Source organism: Ciconia boyciana, chromosome 5, assembly GCF_034638445.1.
Source record: "Ciconia boyciana chromosome 5, ASM3463844v1, whole genome shotgun sequence".
Classification (NCBI taxonomy): Eukaryota; Metazoa; Chordata; class Aves; order Ciconiiformes; family Ciconiidae; genus Ciconia; species Ciconia boyciana.
This window is the reverse complement of record NC_132938.1, coordinates 7,133,640-7,149,620: the sequence shown is the minus strand read 5'-3', so window position 1 is coordinate 7,149,620 and position 15,981 is coordinate 7,133,640. Positions and strand designations below refer to the sequence as shown.

At 40.7% G+C, this 15,981-nt stretch overlaps 1 protein-coding gene across 2 annotated transcripts in view; it reads right to left on the bottom strand.

Annotated features, from left to right (window-relative positions):
- Positions 1–973: 973 nt before the first annotated feature.
- POLR1A (RNA polymerase I subunit A) overlaps positions 974–15,981 on the bottom strand; it is a 39,460-nt gene continuing 24,452 nt past the window's right edge. Inside the window, exons 26-34 of one of the 2 annotated variants that reach the window (XM_072861266.1) lie at positions 15,589–15,724; positions 14,415–14,572; positions 12,621–12,735; positions 11,866–11,982; positions 10,723–11,001; positions 9,386–9,586; positions 8,495–8,612; positions 7,024–7,188; positions 974–4,465 (exon numbers count right to left, since the gene is read on the bottom strand). In XM_072861266.1, coding sequence (XP_072717367.1) covers positions 4,365–4,465; positions 7,024–7,188; positions 8,495–8,612; positions 9,386–9,586; positions 10,723–11,001; positions 11,866–11,982; positions 12,621–12,735; positions 14,415–14,572; positions 15,589–15,724 — 1,390 coding nt within the window. In that variant the 3' untranslated portion in view covers positions 974–4,364. The remainder of the gene's footprint in view (positions 4,466–7,023; positions 7,189–8,494; positions 8,613–9,385; positions 9,587–10,722; positions 11,002–11,865; positions 11,983–12,620; positions 12,736–14,414; positions 14,573–15,588; positions 15,725–15,981) is intronic. The other variant, XM_072861267.1, reaches the window with a different exon arrangement.

The following is a 15,981-nucleotide window of genomic DNA, read 5'->3' as shown; positions in this document are numbered from 1 at the left end:
TCAAGAGCTCTTCAAGCCGTGTTGTTGCCACTGCTTGGTTACTGACCTACACAAGCGTAACAAGATGGGAGCCAAGGATCTGGCAAAACAAACTTGTCCACTCCCTTGTCTTCTAATATTTAGCTTTGCTTTTGAGATGAAAGCAGCACTAATTCCTATTTGTATCCATTCTCAGTGCCTGTCAAGAAGTTTACTGTCAAGAACAAGCCCTCTATTACTATTTATTCAGCTTGAACGTAGCTCACTTTCCAGGTGCTGTGCAAATACAAGCTGATTCACCATTACCAACATACTGGAAAGATTTGTTATCCCTACCTTACAGGTAACAAATCTGGATCAGCCAGCGGGTGTTTCGTACCATACAAGCAGAAGAAAACCCACAATATATGCCCTGCTTGCCCAAGCCTGCATGACCAGAAGACGAGGATCACTGCCTCCCTTTCTGGCTGAATAACTCCAAGTTCCTTCTGTTACAGCTTTAAAAAAGCCTCTTACCCCTGCTTTCATATCTGCATATGCTAACCAGCCTGTTCCGGAGTGCACTTTCAGTCAAGCTTATAACCTTTAGCTTCCCAGACAGATCGTTTGCTATTATTAACAGAGGAAACATGTAGAAAGCAAGCAATTTTGGAAGCTACTTTTTCTTCTCTCATTCCTCCCACATTTTTGCAGGGTATCTTGGCACCCTACAGTGCAGCAGATAGTTAAGAGAAGGGATGGTTCCCAGGGAAGAACCGATAAGAGCGTCACACCAATGACTGCATCCGACTTCTAAATTGCCTACAAATGGAAATGCAGCGTACATACACAAACTAGAGGAAATCAACACAAGTTTTGACTGCTTAGTATTAGTTTTGCATTATTTTTTATAATTGTCAAAGTAATGAAGTCAAAGATAGTTGATAGAAGACTTGTAAATAGTGTGCATTCAGAGTGATCCTGCAGAAAACAGTCCAAAATAGCATGAAGAGTTCTCAGCGCTATCTGAAGCGTTTCTTCACTGCTTCTTACTAGTCGAGCTTGGTCTGCCACCAGAGAGAACCAGGTTTCCTCAGCAGAAAAAAAAAAAATCACACTGAATTCTGATTCAGAGCAGTAAGATACTTATTTGGAGAAAAAAGAAAAAGGAAGTCCCAGTTATGAATTCCCATCTTATTTAAGTATTTGCAAAGCTCCGTTCTCACACTCTAAAGGGGCTTTCTAGCCCATTCTTCTGGCCTTTCAATCATGATCTCCTCTCCTCTATGAAATCACATCTACGGCTAGCTCTTTGGGGTCCTTTATGCCAAAACTGACCCCATTTGTCCATTTTACATAATTACAAAGCGGCAGGAGCTGCATTCATTATTGTAGCCTTCTCCCAGACTGCATTTGGGGATAGGTAGCTCGCACTTCCTCAAAAAGTACTGTACAGCAACAGCAATCGGTGCAAGGAGCAAGAAAGAAACTTTAGAACAGAAGATCTAGCTGCACAGAGGTACATGTTGTGTGAAAAGACACAGAATTTTTCTGACCATAGGAAGCAGAACGCTTTTTCTACCTCTATTTTCTGCAGGCATGTGAATTTTAAGCAAACTCAAACTCCTCCCATCTCAGGAAAGGCAATTTAGATGATTCCCAAGCCAACCTGCTCACGCTATGGATTAAGAATAATTGCTACCTCAGCTGCCTCTCCGTCACAGTATAAACTAAGCCAACTAAGCCCATTTATATGCCAAAATACATACTGTTGGAGCCACAGACTCTCATCCAAGGTCCTACCGTACCCTCTCCCCTGTCACTTCTGTCCATGAACAGGAACAGCCACCTACTTTGTTTTCCTAAGCAAACATTAGGTAAGATCTGAGTTGTAATGTTAGGGGCTTTCCTACAGCGTCAGTTCTTTCAGTACAGATCAGAACAGTATTTTGGATCCCGGCCTGTGCCTAAATTTTACAGGCAACTCAAAACTGGAAGGGGAGGTTGGCTCATCCTGCCACAGCCAGAGCACATTTTCCAAATGGCTCTATTTAAAGAGTCATCAGTATTAGATAACCTGGGAGCAGGACTGAGTAACCTTAACCACTCACTGACCACCTACTGAACTCATCACCATTTCCTGCACAGCCCATTCTGCAGGGAGCGAGAAACATCAATTTGACACATAGCGTGGTGTAACCAAAGGACAGCCACTTCAGTATGTTTTCTCAAAACGAGGCTAGGTAATATTTATAGGCACTTTCCTGCCCGGCTCATTTAGCATCCACCCCCTTTGCCCCCCTAAAGCACGTTGGCCGACTGCTGCCCCATCGCCATACAGGACGACTACTCACCGCTGAAGAAGCATGCAAGCCTGCCAGAAGGATTGCTACAGGCAACACTGGCCTCAGGAGCTTTGGAGAGCAACAGAAAAGCAAGCTAGCGTCTAGAAAAGGACATCCTCAAGTTGCTCAGGAGACTCTCTCTCTTTTCAGCTGCAGCACAACCTAGTTTTACATACACACATTTGAAATACACAAAATCTGTACTTGGAAATATTATGCCAAAATACAAGACTACTAAGTTTTCCTGTATTTCATGGTTCCGTATCTGTGAGGACAATTCATTACCATGACACAATCAAAGCGACCTGTTAAGCTTCACAGAGAAATCATATGAACACTTGGATGAATGAGTGAGTTAGGTCAAACTAGAGAACTAAAACATGCTGCATCTCCACATAGAAAATGTGGCATAGATGCTCTTCACTGCAGGACTGTGAATACCTCTTGGGGCTCTTTCTCAGCAAATGGTCTGTAACAGTATAGACTCCATCCTGAAATTAAAAGTCTTTTTGTTACCACGTTTGTTCTTTCCCATCGAACCATTTGCAAAACGGTATCCAACTAATTCTTTCCTGGTTGTTCGCAGAATGACATGTTTTTGAGAAATACATAGCAGGTGCTAAGATTGGAGAAAGACACAAGGAAATCTTTCATGAAGATTTGCAAAGTGAAACTGGAGACCTACCGAGCTAATGCATTTGTTAAGCTTCAGGGCAATTTGCAGTACATTTGACACAGTTTTAAGGGGCTGAGGCAGAATGGAGACCACAAACCTCTTTCACAATCCCAAGCCAACGTCTCCCACTATCTGATCTGATCCTCTTTAGTGCAGCTCCACTGGAAGTAGGAGCTCCTCAGCTGGCTAAGTGAGCTCTGGTGCTTTTCCACCAGCCTAGAGGTACCACTGAGAATGATCACGGGTTGAAATCTGTTAGAAAACTTGCCTAGGTGGTAATGAGCAAACTCCAAAGAATTTTAACTACTTGCGCGCATTGCATTCTGATTAAAATCAAATGTATAAACAACAAAGTCTGATTTCTGAAGAGGGGTTTAACAGCTCTTGGCTACACGATTTTTAACAGCCATCAAAGCGATGGCTGTTGGCCGCATGACAAAATTCCCTCAGTAACACAGCCACATAATAGGGCGTTCAGAATATTTCTTTGCAATGTCCTTTATTAAATAACCTCTTTGATACAGAATATTTAAGCAAAAATAGTTTAAAACCTCTGTTTCAGTAATTCTTACAGGAATCTTTTGTGTAGTCACTGTTACAGCAGCTCACATTGCCATTTAAGGAATAAACCTTTATCAAATGTCAGGTTTCTCACTGGGTTCCATACAGAGAAGTCATAAGAGTAGGCATTGGAAAATGTCTATGGAAACCACAAAAACGCTGAATTCCGGTCTTCAGCTAATAAAGAAGTTTAACAATTGTGTCACAGACACATAATTCTTAATAAATGAAGTAGCAGAATAGGAAAATGCATCCTCTAAAGCTTATAAAAGGCATGGCAGTGCAAGCAAGTACAGCAAAAGAAGAGGATATGCCTCAAGCACAGATGCTTCAATACAATGTTGAAGCTTCAGCACAGCGCTGCCCAGCTACACCGGTGGCTTCTGAATGCTGTTTCCAGTACTGGAAATTTGTCATCTAACAACCATGTGACAACTGGCACTACCCACCCAGATAGGATACTACCCCACAAAAATTAGACAGCATAACCTGTTTCTGCTTTGACTTCTGCCTGCCACAGGTGTTGCACGGCCTGTTTGAGACCCAGACCGTCTCCTTCTTTTTATTCTTTCCTATGTAAACCAATAATCTCATTTTTTACATTAATGAACAGTAAATAAATGTTTCTTGAATCAAAGGATAGCTCCTATAGGTGAAGACATTTTCATTAAATAGATTAGGCTCATCAGGTATCCAAATTAACAAACCTACTGGCACAGGGAAGATGACCGGGGACACAGTATGTGCCCTTGTTGCATAGCTGTAGAGCATACATATCTCTTATGATGAAGATTTTAGTCAGAATCCTTAAGTTAACCAAAACACTATGTGAGGGGTTGCTTGAGGTCAAACAAACCAGTCCCTCCTTTAACAACTTTTCCAACCACTAGGCATGCAGAAGGGGATCGCAGTTCATCATGGGCACCTGCAACAGAATTCAAACACAATCATATCAGGATGTTTCCAAAGGTTTCTTAAAGGTCAGTGCTGAAAAGAAAGCATTTTGGTTTACATGCAAGAAGTCACCTGGTTCAGGCTCCCCCCCCCCAGTTTCAGCAAGGCACTGCCACCTACTGCTCAGCCTGAATTTGTATTTCTGAAAGCAGGAGTCCAAAACTCTTCCTACCCCTCCTACAACAACAATTATCTCTTCCCAATCTTTTTGTGCAAGGATAGAATCAGGCCACGCATTACTAAACCTTCCCTGTTCAGCATGAAAAGACAACACGTTCTAAATTCCAAGAGAACGCAGATTTGACCCTCCAGTGAACACATTTTGCTGATTAAACAGGTCGCTAAAAAATAAAATACATCAGCGAGGCAAAACCAAAAAGATTCCCTTTTCACTGATGCCTTTTTGCCTTTGTTAGTTAGAGTGAATCCTTTTGATGTGGATTTTAAATCCTTCTGGGCTAGATACGAAGAGAACTTTTCACTGGAGAGACATTCCATGAATTCCTTTGATTTTGTGGTTACTCACTGTAGCGAAATAGTGTCACAGAAATTTGGAAGCTCTCCAGATGACATGTCTGGCTAGGACTGTTTTGCTTTCACTGTTTTTATAAGCATGCAGGCTGTTTTTCATTCATCCTAACTACAGCAAGCTGGAATTTTGTCACTAGAGCAGTTGGAAGACTGGAAATAAAATTGTTAAAACTTTTGATAAGTTTGGGCCATCTTTATTCTACCGAGCAAAATGTACTGAACTTTCTATCATACAGAGGATGGGGGGAGGAGCTGCACCATAGCACAGTGTATGGCATGTGCTTGTGGCTCTGATCTCAGCTACAGCTGAATAATTAAATAGCTGCTCCTAAATGTGTGTCAGCTGAAGAAAAAAAAAAAGCTCCTTTGTTAGATCATTAAACCAGTCATAACTGTCCTGTTTGCTCACATGATGTTAACAAAGAGTTATTCTTCAAGCAAAGAGCCAAAGGGATCTCACTTCTGATGCAGCGCGCTCTCTGCACGCTAAACCCTGATCAGCAGTCTGCTGGGGCACGCCTGCACTCTAATGGCACTTCTTCCGTTAGCTGTGCACAGCAGTCACAAGCCTTCTTTTTCCCTTCTTATTCATCAGGGCCATAAGCGAGCACCCTTGCAGTACCCTCTTTAAATGTACAGTCAAGTTATCAGTTACATTAAAGCAAATTAAATCCAGACTGCTGCAATCCACATTATGACTTTGATTTCCATCATGGTGAAATCAATAACTCCTTCCACTTGTAATCAGCGTAGCTTTCCTGCCAATTCACTGTGCCCTTCTGTCAGTATGCGCTTCATGTCTTTATTCATATTATTATCCATAAATATAATTACGTTTCACCTGGCAAAAACCTTATCTTATTTCTAAGTCAATACATGATCTAACGTAAATCCAGAGAGCGAGCATAACTGTGCACAAAACATCCTCTTCTATTCAATTTCACCCTGGATTTACACTTTTCCTTTCTGATTTTAAGCTGAATTTTAAGTCAATTGTAACCAATACTATTCATTAAAACCCAAATTACCTTCCCAGAAAAGGTATAAAACAGCATTAACAAAAAGAAATTCAGTGATAAAAGTATCTCTGACATCTGTGCAAGGCAGTTTAAGATACTAGCTGAAGAGATTGTGTTGAGAGCTTTTCCCATTTGTAATAGGTAGCAAAGGTGGCACAGGAGCATCCAAGAAGGAGCGTATCCAACTGGCAAGTGACAGAAGCCAAGACTATTTCCAAAAGGGAGATGTAATTAGTACCCAAAGCATGAGATCAAGCAAACTGTCTAATGCCAGACCTAAAGCACAAGTTTTCTGGGTAAGACTCCTAAATGTAGATGGCTAGTGCCATTTCAAATGCCCTAAATGATACACGCAGCCATGCGATCTCGACACCTTCCAGGACAGAAAGGATACTCTTGGGCATCTCAGATGGCACCAGTAACCTACCATTAGACAAACGAATCTGAGCCTTTGTCTGTGTTTGAGGAAGAAAGCAAAGATGTAAACTGCTACAAAGCAGAAGAAAGACAGAATCAAAGTAACTACCAGCAGGACTGTTCTCACAATAAAATTCTGAATAGCAGGGTTAGAGAAGAGATGAAAATATGGAAGTTATAATAGAGACATGAAGGCAAAGCAGAGATGATAATTTTAACAGTAGAGACAGAAAAAGACAGATTTAGTAGTCTGTTGTTAAGATTTGTTATAGCAAAGCTTTATAATCTTAAGGTTTGTCATAAAAATGCCTATCTAATTCTTAAAGAAAGGAGTCACAGACCCCACAAATTACATGTGGGAGCTCACTTCATTTAAGATGACAAAATTTTATTAAAAACATCTGGAACATTTTCCTAGGCAAGGGCTTAATTAAAATTTTAGCCAAAAAATTTGGCATTTTTTCTAACGCAATTATGCATTACTCAAAACAGTGGAACGTTACGATGAAAACAAAGCATATGTGAAATGCTGTGGCAATGTATCTCAAACTAAACCATGTACCCATCATTGTTGCTTCCTTCAAGAATTTGTAGCTGGTTTCAAATGTCATCTGTTGCAGAGGGGAGGAGTTGGACTGAATTCCAAAACGATTCAGCGGTTTATAAAATCCTTCAAAACACATGTAATCTGCCACAAGTGAAAGGTGCCGAGGGTCTACCACAATTCCTAAGAACACAAGAAAGAGCAGTCATCAGAGCATTCAAGGGCTAAGGTTTGTTTGTTGTTTTGTTTTTTTTTTTTTTTTTTTTTTTTTTTTTAAATAAGTCAGGTCTAAATTAAACCCCCTGAATCTAATCAACACGGAGAACACCTCTATTAACATTCTTCTGGCAACTGCACCTCTTTGTGCATAGCTGGCTTAACTGCTCCCCTCAAATATCCAAGAGAGGCAGACCTCACTATAATACAAAATAACATCTCTCCAGGGAAAATTAAGTGTCAAGAATGCTGTAAGGTGGCAGAGTTTCTCTACATAAAAATCAGTAAGGTCTGTATTGTCTTTGTTTATGGAGAAGGGGATCACACATCCATCCATTTGTGATGGGACAGAGCTCTAGCTCCTCACCTGGTGGCCTGCATTAGCTAGGCACAGGAGTCAGAAAGGTTCTGGTATTTTCTGTGCATTATATTAGGCATCCACAGAAAATCATCCACAGGAAACCCCATTTAGGCTAAAAAGAAATAGCACTTATTTTTAAATAACGCTTGTGGAGTCAGTGTAATGGGGGATCACTAACAGCTCTGTCAACATTTACCTAGCAGTTCTTGAACAACCTGAAGGTCAGACCATTCTGGGCTGCCAGCTGGCAAATCTGTTTGATCTGGTTGCTAAAATTCCCACTGTATTAATCTTTCCTCTTTTCAATAGTTTAATTCATAGCAAGACTTAGCTCACTTAAGGCAAATTCAGCATGCCGATCTATCTTTAGCAGCCCATGAAGTCAGGCATCTTCCCGAAGCTAGTTGCCTGGACTCTCTGAATAATCTATGCAGAGAGAAGAACATTCAGACAATGCAGTGCAGCTATTTTAGGAAAGATACAAAAACTCAACTACAAAGGGAGCCTAGACTGCCATCATTAAAAAGCTAGAGCGAGGCAAGATTAATCCTCTTCTCAGGGCCACGATACAAGTCTAACTGTTAGCTTCCTCAGATGTCAGTAGTTAATTCGTCTGGACCTTCCAGCTTGCAAAAAAAACAAATGCACCAGAATAGAAAAGCTCTGTGAAGGGGGGATAAATTCAACCTCGTCTAGTGAATTTTTCCACTGATTAAATGGAACCTAACAATCAACTAACAAAGTCTTCACAGAAGGCACTATAATGATTAAAACAATGAAAAGGTGCAGCTTAAAAATACACACACAAATGAAAAAGATCATGCAAAACCATAACTTTGTAAGCACTGTGGCTGGGTTTTCCCCATTGTAATGATAATAAAGACTATCTCTAAAAATACAAAGAAATCTTACCATATACAGCAAATACATCTTTTATTTCCTTTATAATCACCCTCAGGGCAGACTCAATTCCATAATTCTTAGCCATGGCATGAATATCATTGGAATAAAGTCTGTTCAGGTCCAAAATCTGAAAGGAAAAAAACCACAGGTACAAGTTAGGACAGTAGTTACTCTGCATTCCCAAATAATTTAAGCTAAGCTAAGATAGCTTTTTTCCCTCTCCATTTTTCATTAGCTTAAGCAGCACCAACAGTTACAGAACAACTAGGCAGCAGCTCAGAGTCACACACAGACAAAAATGATTCTGGGGATTTATGTTTAAGCTAGTGATCACAGCATTATATACATAAATAAGAGTACTGGAATCAAAACTCACCACAGGAGAAAATTATCTGAAATTAGAAAAAGCAAACAAACAATCTATCCCAAGCAGCAGAGGAACATGTTAAAGTCTTCCAAGCAACACAATGCAATGCCCAGTCTGTCTCAGCCAGCCAGAACTTTTAGCAAAAGCAGTAGAGAAGATGTAGCTTAAAACAATCCTGTATTTGTAGAGTTATGGGCTAGATGGCATAACAGAACTATTCATCTCCAAGTACTGCAATTCATTTAGATGGAAGAACTCCCTTAAGTAACATCTAGAGAGACAGTTACAAACATGGTGTGGAATTATCTGTCATTAGACACTGGGCTGCTGCACAAAAAATTATTTGCAAGCTGCCCTTTAGAAAAGGCTCTGCTGAGCTCTCAAGACATCTGGGGATAAAAAGGAGGAGGAATAAAGTTTAAGAGCTGAAAAGGCTACACATCACCCCTGCTAAATTTAAATGGCATCCGTCATCCACCTTCTCTCCCTAGAACACAAAAGATTGAGTTTGGGACTGTAGGTAGATTACGTACATCAGAGTATCTGAACAGCTCCGCAAGGTTTATCCCTTCAGTCTGCAGAATGAGTTCCTTCTCTCCTTGCTTATTGGTACTTTCATTCAACAAGCATCGCGTGATCCCCTTCACTTCATGAATGACTGTGCTTCGTGCAAGAGAGACAAGCAAGGAGGAGAGATCAAAGTGCACCTTCATCAACGGAAGTGCCAATGAAACCTAAGAAGGAAAAAACCAATGCAGTGTTCTGTAAGGAAACTTGAACATCAGGCTTAATAGCCAGCCTCTTCTTTTTAGGCAAAAAGTAGACAACTGAACAACTGCGATTATCCTAGCTGTGTGCTTAGGAACATAAAGGGCTGACTAGAATTACAGCTGAATGATGCTAATAAGAACACCACATCCCAGGACCATTCATCCACATTGCTTTCAAGATCTCCGAACTTACACCGATTGGGGTTTGGTTTTTAATTTGTTTGTTTTGGATGTTTAGACTTTTTCCCTTCTATCTTGCAGGACGACCATGCAAGTTTCTCAACACCTGCAGCTTGTTTGATTTTGTTGTATATTCTGACCATTTCAAAGCAGTATTAGCTCAGGTTACAGTAAAGGCATAAGATTTTTCAGCATGAGCTAAACTGGAAAACTGGAGAGGTGGACAAGGCATAGCTGAGGTCAAAGACACCTTGTTGCTGGAGGGTTTTTTGGGAGGAATATGGGAGTAGAATCGAGAGAAGAGTGTGGATAAAATTAGCTAGCTAGATCTGAAACAAAAAGTTTTATTTCTGGAAGCGTTAAAAAGGTTTGTTAAAAACAGGGGGAGTTAAATGTTTCTGGATCTAGGAAATTCACATTCCTGCCAGATTTTTTCAACTGCCACTGTCACATTTGGTCAAGAATTTCTGTCCTCTCTAATTACTATTTCATACAACCAAGCATTCCAGCTTTATTCATCCTAAATTTCTCCATGAGTAAATGTGCTTCCCAATATAAAGCTCCTCTTCTGCCCAGCACCTTGAGGACACATTCCTAAACAGCCTCTTTCAAAAGTCCAGTCATCCCTTTTATTAATCAAGAGCTACAGAGTGCTGCATCATATATTTAAATATTTAAAACACAACAAACCTGTCAGTTATCTCTAGGGAAAAAAAAAAACAAAAAACCATCAGAGGTTCTGAAACTTAGGGGTTGCTAAAAATTGTGTCAAGAAGTACCTTTGCACTGCCACTTTTCTGTATTAATACAGGAGTGCTGAGACAAAACAGCGGCACTCCACTAAAGAGATCCATTTGTTATGGGAGCTACATGCAACCATTGCACAACCACGCACACGTTTCCAGGCATCACCATCTTACCTCACACCAAAGTTCATTTTCAGTGTCAAACACGTAATCCTGTATTGAGGGGTGGCTGTCCAGAACAGCATTTACTCGCAATTCTGCTGACTGAAGTAATCGAGCTTTCTCTTTTTTAGTCTGAGACATGAAGGAAAGATGTTGAGATTCATCATCATCCGCTCCGATCTGATCTTCTGCACCGGGAGTCCTTTCTTCTTTTTCTGATTCAGCCTCTTCATCTTCTAGATTCTCATCAATGCTTTCTTCCCCATTCTCTTCTTCACTCTCATAATCAACCTGGAAAGAAATAATGTTGTATTTATCCAAGCCAGGACACGTACAGAAACAAAGCGCACCATGAAGAGTTTTATTCATGAATGTTCTCGAGAGCTGAGTCGCAAGAATCTCGCCTATGACACAACAAAAATGCAATTCTGTTGTAAAGAAAATAATACAACAGATTCTGTTCAGTCTCTATTTCTTTATAATCTTGCTGTTATTCCTCAATACAGTCTGGGATGCTACAGGTTATTGAGACTGTAGCAGAGCTTAGTTTTCTCCCCCCGAAAAGGCTCTTCCCATAATCCAACTCTGATGATGGGATTCCCTTAGGATTTTCAATTACTCTATCCTCTTGGTGAAATTACAGCAATCCATCTTTTAAGTAGTCATTATGAAGTAGTGAACACAGAAAAAACATGCAGAGCCAGGGAGAATATTTATTAAGAACCAGTAAAGTTTTAAAAACAATTAATGGCATGAAATTAGCGAGAGGTAAAGTTAAGGTTAACTACAGCACAGACAGCCTGATTGCCAGACACATCTACCCAATGTCTAAAGAACAAGGCTTTGGAAAAACACTGATCTCTTTCACCTCTAACTTGCATGGTTCTGTATCACTCTTAAAGGACAGCAGTGACCAGGTTCAACTATGACGACCATAGTCATCACAAGTCTCAGCCCACATCTTCTGCTATAGATTTCCCTCCATCCAAATCAAAACTAATCAGCACAAAGCAGAGACTTTCCTATCCCCTTTCAAGTGGGGTTTGGTTTTTTTTCCAGCATTTTGTTTCAATGGAAGATTTCCTTCCCAACTCAAACCATGGCAGAGGAAATTGGGAATTAATATGCAGTGCTGAGCACCTATAAAATCATTACCTCTTCTTCTTGGTTCTTTCTCCGTTTTGCTTCTGTAGCGTCGCCATCCCCTTCATCAGCTTCTGCGTCAACAATGTTCTCTTCTTCCTCTGCTGGAGCCTCCTGATTATTCTGTGTCTAGAAATCGATGACAGAGGAGATAATCACACCGACTCTGCTAGGAAGCATCAACTGCATCAAAAGGCTTTAGCCAAACATTTAGAATTTAACAATCCCTTGTTCTATGGTCTACCTTTAAGGACAAATTAACTTCTGTAAGCCCACTACTATAAAGAAATAATTAATTTACAACTCATGATAACTTTAACATTAAACAAGATGAATCTCTACAAGATAGATAAGCTATCACACTGCTTATATGACAGTCCTTGTTGGAAGAGGGATGGCAGAAGGTACACGCAAAAGCCTTTCAATGAAAAAAAGGATCTTCCCCAAAGTTTTGGCAACCACTGCTACAACAGGACATTGATCTGAGAGCAAATGGAGAGTGATATGCTTTTATCTCACTGAAGCTAAAATAAACAGGCATTTTCAGAGTACAGTCTTAATTAAATGATGATTTAAAACACAGTAAGTTTAATTTCCTTGTTAGTTTTATGAGAATGCAAAGATAGTTTTTACATGAAGAAAATATTTAAAAATTTAGTATTCACATATTTTGTGTTCATATTGAAACATACTATGCTTTTCCAAATTCTGGTTCTCAAAAATAGGTAAAGGAAATGAGGCATTTTTCAAGTAATGCTTTTCTGTACCTTGTCATGGTCACCATCTACATCTTTCTGAGTTGCCTTCCGGGTGCTGACTTCAGTAAAAGATGTCATCTTTGCATTCTTCCTTTTAATTGCTTCCAGAAAAATTTTAAAGAACCTTAAAGAAGCAGCAACCCAGAATGTCAAAGCACAGCAGTACCACAGTCAATTTCAAGTTGTCAGAAAATGCATTTATTTTGTTTAAGAAGACAGTCAACTCATGAAAGGACATATTCTCTGGTGGATGCAAAAGTACTTCTAAGATAAGGCAAATAATTTTTCTTCTCATCCCTTTAGGAATCAAAAGGGTGGTATCATCTCTCTTACAATCACAGATGTAGCCATGTATCCAAAGTTTAAAATTATAAGCTCATCTGGACATAAAATCTGCACATCACATTGACCTTCAGAAGAGATGGTTTACTACTGGACCTTCTTCCTTTTTAAACCAAGGAGCACATGCAAAATTTGTTTAACAAAGTAACCCAGCTTGAACTCATGTGGCCTGAAGGAAGAACAAATCAATGAAACCTTTTTGCAAAACAAAAATAGCTTTCAATAGACCCTTATCATTAAGTGTTCTACTTTTAACTACATAAATTCAGCCAGACATGGACAAGGAACCAGGGGGAAAAAAGAAAGAAAGAAAAAAAAAAAGTCAGCCTTTTCATAGAATCATAGAACAGTTTGGCTTGGAAGGGACCTTTAAAGGTCATCTAGTCCAACCCCCCTGCAATAAGCAGGGACATCTTCAGCTAGGTCAGGTTGCTCAGAGCCCCATCCAGCCTGACCTTGAATGTTTCCAGGTGTTCTACCACCTCTCTGGGCAACCTGTGCCAGTGCCTCATCACCCTCATTGTAAAAAATTTCTTCCTTCTATCTAGTCTGAATCTACCCTCTTTCAGTTTAAAACCATTACCCCTTGTCCTATCGCAACAGGCCCTGCTAAAAAGTTTGTCCCCATCTTTCTTATAAGCTCCCTTTTAAGTACTGAAATGCCACAATAAGGTCTCCCCAGAGCCTTCTCATCTCTAGGCTGAACCCCAACTCTCTCAGCCTGCCCTTGTAGGAGAGGTGCTCCAGCCCTCTCATCATTTTTCGTGGCCCTCCTCTGGACCCGCTCCAACAGGTCCAAGTCCTTCCTGTGCTGAGGACCCCAGAGCTGGACGCAGTACTCCAGGTGAGGTCTCACTAGAGTGGAGTAGATGGGGAGAATCACCTCCCTTGACCTGCTGGTCACACTTCTTTTGATGCAGCCCAGGATACGGTTGGCTTTCTGGGCTGCGAGTGCACATTGCCAGCTCATGTCCAGCTTTTCATCCACCAGTACCCCCAAGTCCTTCTCTGCAGGGCTGCTCTCAATCCCTTCACCCCCCAGCCAGTATTTTCTGATTTATTTATTTAAAAAAAAAAAAAAAAATAAAAAAAAATTAAGGTTTATTTCTGTTCAATGGGAACACTAAGGGATAATTAAAGTATTCAAACATTTCTGCAGGTAATAAATGTTTAAGCATCCAAAGATAAGGAATGGGATGTTGCTTACACCGGCTCTTCTCTGAATATATCAGAGACGTGAAAGATCTGCCTTGATACAATTCCGCACTGTCACCAAGCCACAGAGCCACAGTTTTATTCAAGACATAAAAAGCAACTGCACAGATGCTTCCGCAAGCAGATCTGCAGGACGCTGTTGCTCTGAAAGCCATAGCAGCAGTAATAAACAACATGCAGTGACCCTTAGAGCCCATGGAAAGGCAAAAGATGAGCAAACGTTGAAATATCTGAAAGCAAACTCACCTTGTTTCCATGAAGTGCAAGATCTCCCTGGGCTTCACACACTTCTCCTCTCGGTAATATTCATGGGGCAAGAAATGGAATTTTACTTTGTAGAGGTGATGTTTGTTCTGCTTGCACTTCACATGCAGGGATTCCTCTATCTCAACCTTCTGCAAGACCTACGAAAGCCACAAGTAGGAACGTTACTCCTTTGATGAAGACGCTTCATTTACTTCCTGTAACTCCAATGCTTTCCATATGAGACCAGAATTACACAAGGCTAACTGGCAAACTTTTCTGGAAGCTCTGTGGCAGCTCTTGGGGAAGAGGACTCTAGCCTACTGCACTCTTTTGGCTTAAACTCCTCACAAAAATTAACTTAGACAATACTTGGAGAACAGCCTCACCTCCCACCCAATTCCTTCACAAGAGACTACACTTCTTAGTGGGCCAACAGCTTCCTTTTACTGACCCATGCTCATTCAGCATGACAGTATTTCAGCACAGAGCTGAGTCTTAACTCTATCCTTGCCGCTTTCAACTTGAACGAGTAAGACAGACGAGGGTAGGGCATGCAGGAGAGCACAAGAAAGACTGCACTCCTAGGAATAGAGGGAGCACAGAATACATCAGACTCATCAGATTTCAATATATTCAGTCTCCAAGGAGCCACACGTTTTGCTTCTATTGAGCACGGCCACTTGTACCAGATTAGGAAGGGGTGAGGGACAAACAAAAACATGTCTACTGTGCCAGTCACAGCCAGATTAGCTTGTCTCTTAAAGACAAAACAAAACCCCTCCAATTCTAGAGACTGACAAAAATGAGCTTGAGAAAAAGAACAAACAAGGCTATGGCACCAAACATAAACCCTCCCTGCCATTATACTACTGCTGTGTAGGAACTATTACCCTCCCCCTTTATGTTCTAGAGAGTTTGTAGCCTGTGACAATGCTCTACAGGTTAAATTGAAGTCTCATACAGCCACAGTAGCTGCAATTCCTTCAGTGCTCCATTTCCTAGCAGGTATTACAGGTTCAGTAGGCAAGAGGTGAAAAGAAAGGACCCGCTCATCTTGCACCCACCGGTCAGCCTTCAAAAATGGAAACTGCTACAAAGCCAGACCAACTGATGAGCTCAAACAGGAAATATTGTTTTGCAGACTCTCAAAGGATACACTGAATAGGAGGCTCACCTCAGCTAAGCACACTCTTGTGAGCTGTTTCTTAAGCTGTTTCACCTTCTTGAGAGCTTTCTTGGTATTGAACACAGGAACACTCATCGTTGGCGTTTTAATATTTGCACTGGCTACCATCAATATTTCCCGCAACCTTTAAATAAAGAATGATCTTTCAAATTAAGTGATAAAAGCACTATGCAGTCAAATAAATATCGAGTTCATTTAAATAGGCAGCATGCAGCAACTGCCAGTTCCACCAAAGCCATATGCTGGGGTTACCACTGCACTGCTCCTTTTCACTTTTCTGGTTCCTCATCAGGCACAGCACAACAGTAGCTCTACTGCCTCAATTAGGTTATCACCCCAATTACGGGAAGAGACTAGAGATGATAAGTTGTTCCAAGAACC